At 52.3% G+C, this 12,211-nt stretch overlaps 1 protein-coding gene across 1 annotated transcript; it reads right to left on the reverse strand.

Annotated features, from left to right (window-relative positions):
- Positions 1-2,328: 2,328 nt before the first annotated feature.
- On the reverse strand, positions 2,329-10,517 carry Chmp1a (charged multivesicular body protein 1A). The gene is made up of 7 exons (XM_028752741.1): positions 10,401-10,517; positions 8,067-8,086; positions 7,033-7,110; positions 5,673-5,819; positions 5,169-5,297; positions 4,351-4,538; positions 2,329-3,817 (listed from the first exon to the last, which is right to left on the reverse strand). The coding sequence occupies exons 1-7, from the start codon at positions 10,405-10,407 to the stop codon at positions 3,796-3,798; spliced, it is 591 nt and encodes a 196-aa protein (XP_028608574.1). The 5' UTR covers positions 10,408-10,517; the 3' UTR covers positions 2,329-3,795.
- Positions 10,518-12,211: the final 1,694 nt, after the last annotated feature.

Genomic DNA, 12,211 nt, shown 5'->3' on the forward strand with positions numbered 1-12,211 from the left:
CACACACACACACACACACACACACACACACACACACACACACACAATCTGTTAACTGGATATAGTAAGTTTGTCCCTGATCACTTCCTGGAGGCCTTGAACTTGCTAGGCAAGTGCTCTACCACTGAGCTAAACTACCCCAAACCCCAGTAAGTCTGAAACTACTTTGGGTACAAAGCAAAGCAGAGGAGTCCGATCTCCAGTGTAGCAAATCAACAGAAAGGAGAGGCAGCTGTGAAAGACGGTTTTCACATCAGAAGACAGTAAACAAGCAAGATGCATGTGGCACCCACATATAACCTGAACCCCTTGGGAGAACAGAGTGGGAGGACCTTCAATTCAAGGCCACTCCAGGTTACACAGTGACATCTCCTATTTAAATTCTTTGTAGACTAATTTCTGTGTATAGGTATTTTGCCTATGTATGCCTGTGACCATGTATGTGTGTCTAGTGCCTACAAAGGTCAGAAGAGGGCAGATACCCTGGACCTGGAGGTGCAGATAGTCATAAGGGTGCTGGGAATTGAACCCAGGTCTTCTGGAAGAGCAGCTACTGCTCTTAACTGCTGAGCCACCTCTCCACCCTGAGATCTCCTCTTTTTTTTTTTTTTTAAAAAAAAAAAAAAAAGCAGGAAATGATGGCTCAGACCTGTAGTCCTAGCTCCCAGGGGTCAGACGCAGGATCACTGCAAGTTTGAGGCAGTCAGATAACTGCTTCCTAAATAGGCTATTTAGCAAGGACTTGTCTCAAAAAAGAAAAAAGAAAAGGAAAAAAAAAGGAAGAAAGGAAAAGAAGGTAAGTTTCAAATAGTTGGGTCTGTGATAGCAGCAGGCAGATCTCTATGATTTTAAGTTCAACTCACTATAGTAAGTTCCAGGACAACCAGAGCTACATATGGAGACTCTGTGTCAAAAAATACTTTAAGCTGGGCAGTGGTGGTGCACACTTTTAATCCCAGAACCCAGAAGGCAGTCAGGTGGATCTCTGTGAATTGGAGGCCAGCCTGGTTGACTGAGTGAATTCCAGGATAGCCAGTGCTACACAGAGAAACCCTGTCTCAAAAACAACAAAAAAGGTACAAGGAAGAAGGAAGGAAGGAAAGAAGGAAGGAAGGAAGGAAGGAAGGAAGGAAGGAAGGAAGGAAGGAAGGAAGGAGGCAGGCTAGGCTGGCTCTTCCAGTGCTGATGTACGGTCCTAATATCATCGGAGGGGTTCAGTCATGCATTTTGTGAGCTAGTCACCTCTCTTGGAAGCGAGAGGTGGGACACGCAGTCAGTTTCTCGTTGGTGTGGATGTGTATGCGTTTATGGCTCAGGGGTTAACAGCTGTGTTTCTCGATCATTTCATGATTTTAATTTTTAGACCTTTTTAACTTATGTATTTAACACATACAGGCAGGTGTTCTTCCTGCATGTATACCGGAGGAGGGCATCAGATCCCATAGGACTATAGTTACAGATGGTTTTGAGCTATCATGTGGTTGCTGGGAATTGAACTCAGGACCTCTGGAAGAGTAGCCAGTGCTCTGAATCTCTGAGCCATCTCTCCACCTTTTTTTTTTTTTTTGGTTTTTCGAGACAGGGTTTCTCTGTGTAGCCCTGGCTGTCCTGGAACTCACTCTGTAGACCAGGCTGGCCTCGAACTCAGAAATCCGCCAGCCTCTGCCCCCCAAGTGCTAGGATTAAAGGCGTGCGCCACCACTGCCCAGCTCTCTCCACCTTTTGAGATAAGGTCTCAACTGAATCTGGGCCTCTCATTCAGACTTTAAGTAGCCTACTGGCCTGTGAATTCCAGGGATCTGCCGTCTCTGGCTCTAACACCAGGGTTTCTCCAGGGCTGGATTTTTAACATGAGTTCTCGGAATTCAAACTCATGTCTTCATGTTTGTACAGCAAACACTTTGCCAAAGGACTCACCCCTACCAGGCCTACTGTCTGAACACTGTTCCCCTCTCAAATGAATCAGGGATGACAAGGTCCCAAGCAGAGAAGCCAAGAGAAATCTGTACCCTGCAGTGGGGAGGCAGGGTGTGCTAAAACCAGAGAGTAGCCTGAAGGGCCCAGAAGCCAAAGAGAAGCATCTTCAATTGGAAAGAATTTTTGCGTCAATACTTTAAATTTTGTAATAAATCATAAGCCTGACTGATTCCACTGTATGCGTAGTCTGAGAATCCTTTCACCCATGCCTCCCCTTTCTGGCAGAAACGAGGCCCCCAGGGACGCCCCCTCCCTATTGCTGACTTCCTCCTGAGGTGAGGCACTGGACCATCCACGTGGGGTTCTGCCCACAGTTCATAAGCCTGCCCAGGACACTAAAACAACGTCTGAGACGTTCTCCACCAATCCCTTTATTGACTTGCGACAGCACTGTAAAGGCAGACATGCCCATCCCGATGAACCCAGCCCAGCTCCCCCGTCCCTACTAGTGTTCCACAAATCCTGCACTGTCCACGACCCAGGGAGCTCACAGGCTGTCCCGACACTGCAGCTGCTCTCAACATCCAACAAGGAGGAGGCTGGTTTCAGGAAGCCTTGTGGGGCCCATGCTTAGATTGTACTGTGGTCCCCACATCCAGGGCCAACAATTCCAGCTCCCGCCTATAACATCAACTTGTAATGTGGAATACCCAAGGGCTCCAAAGTGCAGAACAGAAGAAACCAAACACAGGTGGTCTCCAAGCTTGTGTGTAAACCTGTGGGCAGCGCTGCACTGCTCAGCCTACAGGGCTGTGAAATCCGCTGTGCTTCCTACTTTGGCAAAAGAACAAAATCACCAGGAGTTTTAAGAACATGAGTAAACTTCAGGAGATAGAAAATAAAACAGCAGTCTGTACAGTCTCCGGGCTGCCCAGTCAGCCGCACTACCTGCTTGCTGCCGGCTTCCTCACTGTGGAAGGATGTAAGAGTTTGCTGCCAGCAGCCACAAGTGACTGACCCTGGCTCTCCCTTGGAGAAGGCAGAAACAGCAGCCTTTGTCTAAAAGGACAGGAGAACCAGCTATTCAAGAATGAGCAGCTCTAAAAGGGCCTGGGAGGCTGACACTAGGGGGCCTGTCAGCATCAGGCAGACAGCTCAGCCCCAGTGGCCCAGAGTTCTTCCAGAGGCAGCTGTGGAGTACAGTTTAAGATTTTCTTAGGAGGGTCCTGGACTTGAAATTGAATGGTGGTTCTGTTCCTGCAGGCTGGGGAAGGAGCTGAGGGACAGAAAGGCCACGCAGACTCAGTCAGGTGGCAGTGGACACCAAGACTGCAGCTCTGGCAAGACGGAAGAGAGTAAGCACTTGTCAAGGCCCCAGGTCAGTGCAGGTGGCACTGGACACCTTGGTACACAAAGTCCACAGGAACCTACTAACGGCTGTCACACAATGGGATTTCTTGTCTGCAGAGGAAGGGGGAGAGGCTCCCAAGAGTTGCCTGGCAAAGGAGGACTGGCTCTGACCCTCACTGGCCACAGCACATAGCAGGTGTGTAGTCACTGGACTCTGAAGGCCCCAAAGCACTGGGCTCAAGTCCAGAAACATCTGCAGGCCAAACCCTGTCAACCTCATATAGGACAAAAGAAAGCGTGCCTTCCTCCAGTTGTGGCCCACACTCACAGAAGTCACCACACGCTTGTGCAAATTCAATACCAGGACAGAGACCCGCTGCCCAACCTAAGGCTCAGTTCTGAGGCACCAGCCTGACGGGTTGGAAAAGAGCCAGGGCAGCTCTGGAGGGTTGGAAAGAGAGGAACGCAGCCGGGCAGAAGCCTCCAGCACATCACAGGGCAGGGGAGGCAGCACCTGCCAAGGACGGGCTAATTCCTCAGGGCAGCCAACCTGAAACCAACAAAAGAAACTCTGGTAAGAAAGGCAGAGGGCAGAGGCACCTGCCATACTGTGTGCAGCACTAGACCTGAACCTAAAGAGAGGACCCACTTAGACTCAGGTTTTCAAAGTTGTCCTGGGATAACGGGTGAAAAGATGCCAGAAACAGCCACACACTGTGACATCCTTAGGAAGAGCATAGAACTTCCTTCTACAGTGAGCTGCTGGCTACAGGGGGTTAACCGCAGCATTCTGACTCTGGGGTGAGCTGCTGGCTACGGGGGTTAACCGCAGCATTCTGACTCTGGGGTGAGCTGCTGGCTACAGGGGGTTAACTGCAGCATTCTGACTCTGAGGTGAGCTGCTGGCTACAGGGGTTAACCGCAGCATTCTGACCTGAGGGGAGCTATGCAGCCCGACAGGTTTCCCTCTGCCCTTCCCAACAGTCCATTAAGTGGAATGGGTCTTCACAAGACCGGGTCGGACAGGACACTAGAGCAGGCCCTGCGGCCCTCCCTTCCTCCCTCCCTGTCAGGCAGCCCTACCTCCGAGACAGCTGGTCCTCCTGGCTGCGCACAGAGCTCTCGCCCACAGCAGAGGCTCCCTCTGGAAGCTGGCTGAGCTGGTCTAGGACCTCCAGGCCATTTTCCTCAGCAATCTGGACAATGAGGCTGTCGACCTGCTCCTGAGGTGTGGTCAGCGTAGTAGCGGAGCTCACAGAATCCTCCATCACCTGAGGGGACATTCACTCTGGGCAGTATGGCCACGGACCCTCCACGGCACCACGAAGCCCACTGCGACTGTTTTGTGTCTGTTGTGGACACATGCAGTACACACTTGTGCTCATGTGTCTGTTGTGGACACGTGTAGTACACATGTGCTCATGTGAAGGCCAGGGCTAAGATTGAGTGTCCTCCAGATACTGCAATCTACAAGCTTGTCACTGAACCCAGTGCTTACACTTAAGCCAGGCTGGCCAGCAAAGCCCTGGGGCTCTCCTGTCTTTGGCTCCCAGTACTAAGCCACGCACCCAGCTTTTATGTGGGTGCCAAGAGCTCACCCTTGTGCCCGCCCTTAGGCTGGCACAGGAAGCACTTCACCCGCTGAGCCATCTCCCCATCTCCAGTGTGGTTCCTGCTCTCTTTCCCCTCACGGGCTTCTCCAGGAAGCCTTCCCTGGCTCCCTCGGCCTTCCTGCCCCAGATCTGCCAGTCCCACCTCAGAGTCCACCCAGTTCACAGAGCTTACTGAACTTCTATGTGCTTGCCTACCCTGTGGGCCCCCCCAGAAAGGCTGGTGTCCCGTATCCAGCTCTGTCCAGTCACCCTGACACACTGTCCAGCCAGAGAACAGTGGCCACCTACCGATGTGTGCACATCCAGGTTCTGCACCTGCTGCTCAAACCTGTCCATCACTGCAGACACCTTTTGAAGATCCATGGCACTCAGGGCCTTGTCCAGAGCTTTGGTAACCTGTGCCATATTCTTGGTCACCTGGGATAGAAGAGGATTAGGGATAAAAACAGTAACAGGTGGCCAAGGACTGCAGACCAGGGACAGGCTATCAGGACTTTCTGATGAGAACCCAGGGCCTCAGCTCAGTCACTTGACCACAACCGATGGCACAGGAGTCCTCTGGGTCTCTCCACTTTGAAGGGAAGCTCTGCCGAGGAGCCAGGAGCTCCATCTAACTCCCAGCCTCGTGTGGAACAATACTGACCAAGCTTTCCTGAGGCCTCCTGTGTCCAGCTCTGCCTGCTGGCCAGGTCCTCTGCTGGTCCAGCTTCTCTCTACTCTAGAAGTGCACCGTGCCTGCCAGTAAACCCTACAACACACACTGCCCACATAGCCCCGGGCTCTGGTACTTACCCCCTTCATGGTCACAGCTGTCTGCACCTTGGAGGCCACCGCGTCCACACGGGACGCCATCCGGAGCCAGTTTACTCCTTCATTCTTCTTGCGGATGGCGTTCTCAGCGTACACACGGGCACACTCCACATTCTTCTGCTGAAGGGCCTACAATTCATAGGGCAATACTCATGGCGGGACATTTGTGAGCAGCCTGCATTCTTCTCCAGGGTATGCTTTACCACTGGGACAGCAGGAGACTTTCCGGTTTCCCTAGGTGTAATCCTCAGGAATGGGTGAGCTTTGTAAAACTGTAATGCCACAGTCTGGAGTATGGGCATCCAGAGGGAGGGGTGTCACAGACCAGCCATGAGGTCCAGTCTGCTGTTCCTCCAGAGCCACACTGTACAGCAAAAAGGTGACAAAGGCCAAAGGAACCATAGTGGGGAGGGCAGAGCTTCACTGAAGTCTGAGATGTGCGCCATGCGCCATCACCACGGCCACAGCCTCGAACCAACAGTAAAGAGCAGGACACAGCCGGGCGGTAGTGGCGCACGCCTTTAATCCCAGCACTTGGGAGGCAGAGGCAGGCGGATTTCTGAGTTGGAGAGTTTGAGGCCAGCCTGGTCTACAGAGTGAGTTCCAGGACAGCCAGGGCTACACAGAGAAACCCTGTCTCGAAAAACCAAACCAAAAAAAAAAAAAAAAAAAAAAAAGAGCAGGACACATGGCTGAAGTCTGCTCTGCGGCCATGTGACGGTTTTGTGTATCCTAAAGACACACAGGCCTTCCTGCAAAAACCTCAGTGAGTTTCCACCTCTGCCCAACTCTACGGAGCCAAGATCAACAACCCTCTGCCTGGATTGTGATATGCTAGGCTGCAGCCCTGAAGGAAAGAAAGCCAGTTGAAGGCACGGGAGCAAGGACAGCTAAGAGGCCATGCCTTGACAATTCAGGATGTTGAAAGGAGAAAGGAGCCGTGAGGGCCATGCATCTGGGCTGCTCTGGACATCACTGTGGGTGTGGGCAGGGAGCGCAGAGGAGGATGGTTACTCCTCCCTCAGGCTTGCTTCTCAAGTATGAAACAAGTGTGTTAACACTCTGAAATTGGTGAGATTAAATCACAACTCTGGAAGAGTCTGGTGCAAAAAAAAGACATTAGAGTAACACGGAGGGAAACAAGGCCGGGTGTGGCGGCTCCTACCTACACTTGTACCAAAGGTGAAACTGAAGTAGGGTATGTCAAGTTTGAGGTTAGCCTGGGCCTCACAGTGAGTTCCAGGTCATCCTTGACTACAGTACTCAATGTCAATGATGAAATGAAATACAATAAAATACAGGGGCTGGGGAAGAAGGACCCCAGCCCAGAGAAGTCACACACCTTCTTCACTTTGGCCTGCTCAGCCTTGGAGTCCTTCTCTGCCTTCTTGGCCAGCTTCTCCAGCTGCTTAGCTGTGAACTAAGCAGAAAGCATGACATCCTGAGACGCACAGGGGAGCTCACCCTTTACCCTGGACCTCCTGCCCCTGCCTGTCCTTGGCCCAACCCAGTACTAAGGCACAAAGTCCAGACAGACACTGTGGGCTGTTAGAAAATGCAACAGTCTCAGGGATGACTCCCCCTAAAGCCCCACCCGGTTCCTAGGCCCTGTGTGCAAGGGGAGGCTGCAACAGGCTTCCTAAATCTTTGTTAACACCCTAACCTATCCTCCCCTAGAGCGGAAGGCCAACAAGACAATGAACTCTCACCAATCCTGCCCTGTATATGAAGGACTTTCAACTCACAGAAAGTACAGAGAACTCTTTCAGGCCCCCCAAGCAGTGATGTAAATTCCTCTAAGTCTCTGTGGAGAACTCTCATACCCAGCTTCCTCACTTTCCCACAGAGGAAATGTCACCATACCCAGGACCCCTCTGCCAACGGGATTCAAGGGCACCAGAGCCGTGTTATCTCACTCCTACCCAGATCCTCAGAGCCAGGGAGGAAGAAGCCAGAGAAAGTTAACTCTGTCACCTGTGAGGCTCTGGAGCAAAGGGACAGAAGCATGCCATGGGTTAGCAGGCGGGTAACAGACACTTCCCAGGAGGAAGCACTTTCAGTTGCCCATAAAACACTCTTTCAAGTCCTTAAAGTTCAGTCTGTGGTTTTAAATACTTAGCAAAACATCAAAGCATGCCTGTATCGCCCAGTTGTGTTCTTAAAGATAATACTCAGTCCTCAGGTAAGTTTGAGGGATCTGCTTCTGCTTAGCCAAAACCAAGGAATGACCCTGTTCGGACAGCTGTCTGAGCCCTGTGTAGCTGCCACTCAATTCCAAACGCTTTCCCGTGACTCTGGGCTCTGGGTTCCAAGCGCCACAGCCGCTGTGACTCTCGCCGCTATTTCCTTGTTCCCAGGACAGGATTTTGTACAAACCTTCAACTGGAACAGGGTGTCTGCAAAGACAGAGGACACAGCTTCAACAACTTGAAGAAACGTAATAAGCAGCACATCTGACGAGCCAGTGGACTCGGGTGGGATCCCTGCAGACTCTCGGGCTGGCTCACGCCAGACACACAGGCCCAACAGTGCAGTCAGAAGACAAAGCCATGTCAGACACAGGGCTTCAAACAAACAGGGACCCTTGCTAGTCGTGTCTGTCAGGAACACAGGATGGCAGCAGCCAATCTTACAGGGTTACTTTAAGAACAGACAGGGTGGGAGAGCAGTGGTGGTGCACGCCTTTAATCCCAGCACTTGGGAGGCAGAGGGAGGAGGATTTCTGAGTTCAAGGCCAGCCTGGTCTACAGAGTGAGTTCCAGGACAGCCAGGGCTACACAGAGAAACCCTGTCTCTTGAGAGGAAAAAAAAAAAAGACAGACGGGGTGATGTATGCAGCTCTTGCCCATGGTCAGAATGGAGATGGTGGCTTACAATTTATACAATTCTACAAGACACGTGGCTCTTTGCCTTGAGTACCAAATGTAATGTTTAGTACTTAATGGTTGGTTTTGCACAGCCTTTCCTTTATCTTCCCAAAGGCAAATGACTGGTGTGGTGGTAAGCCTGAGTCACCACACAGGCCACTCCATGACAGATGGCATTTCTAAGCCATAGTACCAGGCTCCAGCACACACTGTACCCGCCTGCACTAAGCCAAGGAAGGGACTAACCAAACTAGCTACTCATTCGCAAACTTGGGACGGGCAAACTCAATTTCTTACTTATTTTTGATGTGAGACAGGATTTCCACTCACTAAGTAGCCAAGGATGGGGACACTTTGACCTCCTGACCCTTCTGTCTCTATCTCCTGAGGGCTGGCATTACAGATGGAGCCACCACATCAGGGAACTGGCTGCGTGTCTAAATCTGCAGAGTGCTGTCATACTTGATTCCTGAAAAGCCTTGCCCTAGCCATGCAGACTGGGGGCACCGAGGGTCTGCAGATGCAGACGAGGCCCGCCAGAGACCTGCTGGGCTGCAATCACCTCTGGGCATCTCCGGCCACTCGGTGCAGGGTGAGGGTGACACAGTGACTGGAGGAACAGTGTCACCGAGGTGTGGCCCAGCCATCTCACTAGCTTTGGGACACTGGCCAAATGCCCCCATCTTAGCCTGTACTTTCATCTAGACTCTAAGGGGACTGGACTCTGAAAATCGGGAGAACCCTGGTGTGAGCTTAAGAAAAATTCCCTCACAAGAGCTGAGGGACTGTGACTCTAGGCAAAGTTCCTTATTGCTGAGATGCCGGGTGCTCCATCTTCTTCCCGGAGGACACAGTATAGAATTCTTATGTATTTCTTCCACGACAATGACACAGTACTATAGCTTTCTACATTTCAGAAAACAGTATAAAATAGAACAAAACCTCTGTCACAGCCCTAGGAGGTGGCACAGATCTTTAATCCCAGCAGTGGGAGGCAGAAGTAGGCAGATCTCTGAGTTCAAGGGCAGCTTGGTGTACATAGTAAGTTCCAGGCCAGCCAAGGCTATACGGAGAGACTGTCTCAGACAAACAAAAACTCTATCACACTAGCCCATAAAACCTATTAGGAGTTCTTTGGGACTCTAGAGCTGGGACCACGGCAGGTGAAGTGACTCATATCATCATGGGTGGTTCCCTCCCAACCTGTTAACCTAAGGTTAACATGTAACTCCCATCTAAAGGAGCCACTAGGAGGGAACCCATATCCTACTGCTTGGTACTGGAAGTCCTTTGTATCCGAATTACTCCTATTTCTCTGGATACTCTTCTGGTGCCTTCTGACCACATTCCAGGGTCCCCAAAGCAGAACAAAACAAACAGGGAGGGTGGCTAGGAGAAGGGCCTGGATCGGAAGTCATTTGGACAAGATTCAAGGTTTGGGTCCCGGGTGTAGGGTGCAGGCCTGGGGAGATCTGGGTAAGGAACAAGACCCAGGAGTTAAGAGCTGGCCCGGGTCTGGAGTCAAGAATCGGAAGCTAGTTTCTGTTGGGTTGTGGGATCGAGGCCCAGGACAGGGTTTCAGCTAGGATGTAAAGGATCAGGCACCAGGTCAGGCCGGTTCTGGTCGGTATGTGGGCTGCAGGCCCGAGGGCAGGTCCTAGTCGGGGTCTCAAGCTGAGGCAAGGGGCGGATCCCGATCCAGACCCACGGTCGAGGTAAGTGGGTTCCAGGCCCGGGGACAGTCTGGGGCTGGAGCCCGGGGCGGGTCCGGCTGGGTTATGGGGCTGAGGCGAGATGTCTGCAGAATCCCGCTCCGAACCCGAAGTGGATGACAGCCCCTTACCGTCCATGGCCAGGCGGGCAAGCACACCCCTCGGGGCGGCGCAGGGGACGAGCTCGTACGGACCAGCTGTAGCCGTGAGGACTTCCGGGGTCGCTACCGCTTCCGGTCGCGCGGCCTGCTCTCGCGAGAAAGCGGCCTTGGGCGGGGCTTAGGCCCCTGGCGCTCGGCACGCGGTTGCCATGGTAATGAGCGCCCAGAGCGGAGTGTGGGTTTTGTGAGTCGGTCGGGTTACTGGGCCCCGAGGCCGCCCGGCTGGGGCGGCGGGGCTCACCTATGGGCCAGTCGAGAAGCAAACCCAAAGAGAACAAAGGTAAAGGGCGCCGCCCGGCGGCGAGGCCCGCCCTCCGTGCCGGCGTCCCCGGGCTGTAGGTCTAACGGCTTGTCCGTGTGTTTCAGTTGAGGAGGAGAAGGTGAGCACTTCCACTTTAGTTACAAAATCTAAGGAGAAAGTAATGGAGAAGGAGGCCAAGCAGCCTGACAAGGAGTCTCAGCCTGCCGAAAGCCTGCTGTTCGGGACAGGGACATCCAAGCACTCGAGGCCTTCGTCTGCCTCTGAAGGTAGGAGACCCGAGGAGACCAGCCACGTCCGAGGCATCAGGGACGGGTCCCCGTTTGTAAGAATAAATGATACAGGCGGTAAATATCCAGGACAGGCGAGCAGCAGCACGGGCAAGCTTATTGCCCTTGACTCCAGTCTAGGCTGTAACAGGGATTTCAGGGGCATCTTGTATATATGGAGACCCTGTTTCAGAAGGAAAAAAAAAATTAGGAAGAAACTTGAGTGATCCATACAGTGTTCCCCCCGACACACACACACACCAAAGAGAGTAGTAGAGTGCTCTCTGGTCCCACAGTGATTCCCTTCAACATGTTACATGGAGCGGAACCTGGAGGGATTGTCCAGGCTGCAGTGTGACTCCTGAGCGGCCACAAAGATGGGAGGGCTTCTCAGTTAGAAAGGATGACGAATGGGACACAAGTGTTTCTTTTCACACCTAGTGTTTGGCAGACACCAGAGATTGCTGCCGACCCCCACTTTTCCTTGAGGCAGACGTTTGCCGTATTTCTTCATTTTATAGTAGCGCAGTATGGCCACGCCTTTGGCGTGGAATTGGTGGAGACCAGACCACAAAAAGCAGAAGGAAACTTATGTACGTGCCACCCCAGTTTAAAGCAAGGGAGGCGTTAGGAACTGTGTGCTTTGTCTTTTTGCTTCCAGAATGGAGGCCTGTTATGAAAAGCAGAACCCTAGGAGGACCTACCCCAAGCTCACTGCCATAATCTGGTAGAATCCAGAGGCGCAGTAGCGGAAGACAGTTGAGAAGGCTTGGAGGTAGAAAGAGTAGACCCTCCTCTCAGATGAGAAAAAGGTTGAGGTACCCGTGGGACTTCAGGTGCTGCACAGAAGAAGGCGGTTTGAAATCCAGGTGCTGAGATTGGGAAAGCGGTCTGACCGCCTAGGGGCCCCTCATTTGAGGCTAGAAGGCTACGCAGAGGCTGCAGACCTAGGGAGGTTTGTGATGTGATACTTGTCCCTCAGAGTGCTTTTAGCTGATTACAGAAAAGCCAACTAAACAAGATTTTGTCACCTTGTGGTTTGATGTCTCACCAAAGAAGGGCCGGAGATGGCGACCACCGTGTTTACTGCACAGCACAGCATCAGCATCAAGGGCTGTGTGCTCCATTGTGCCACCTTCAACATCAGGGATGTCTTCCTTCACAGTGCCAAGGCATCTGGAAGGCTGCAGCATCACAGGCACAGAAGACCACGCTGACTCTTAAGAGATTTGGGGTCTCACTTGCTGTTGGCA

The sequence above is a fragment of the Grammomys surdaster genome, unplaced genomic scaffold (genome assembly GCF_004785775.1).
Source record: "Grammomys surdaster isolate TR1022 unplaced genomic scaffold, NIH_TR_1.0 128, whole genome shotgun sequence".
NCBI classification, from domain to species: Eukaryota; Metazoa; Chordata; class Mammalia; order Rodentia; family Muridae; genus Grammomys; species Grammomys surdaster.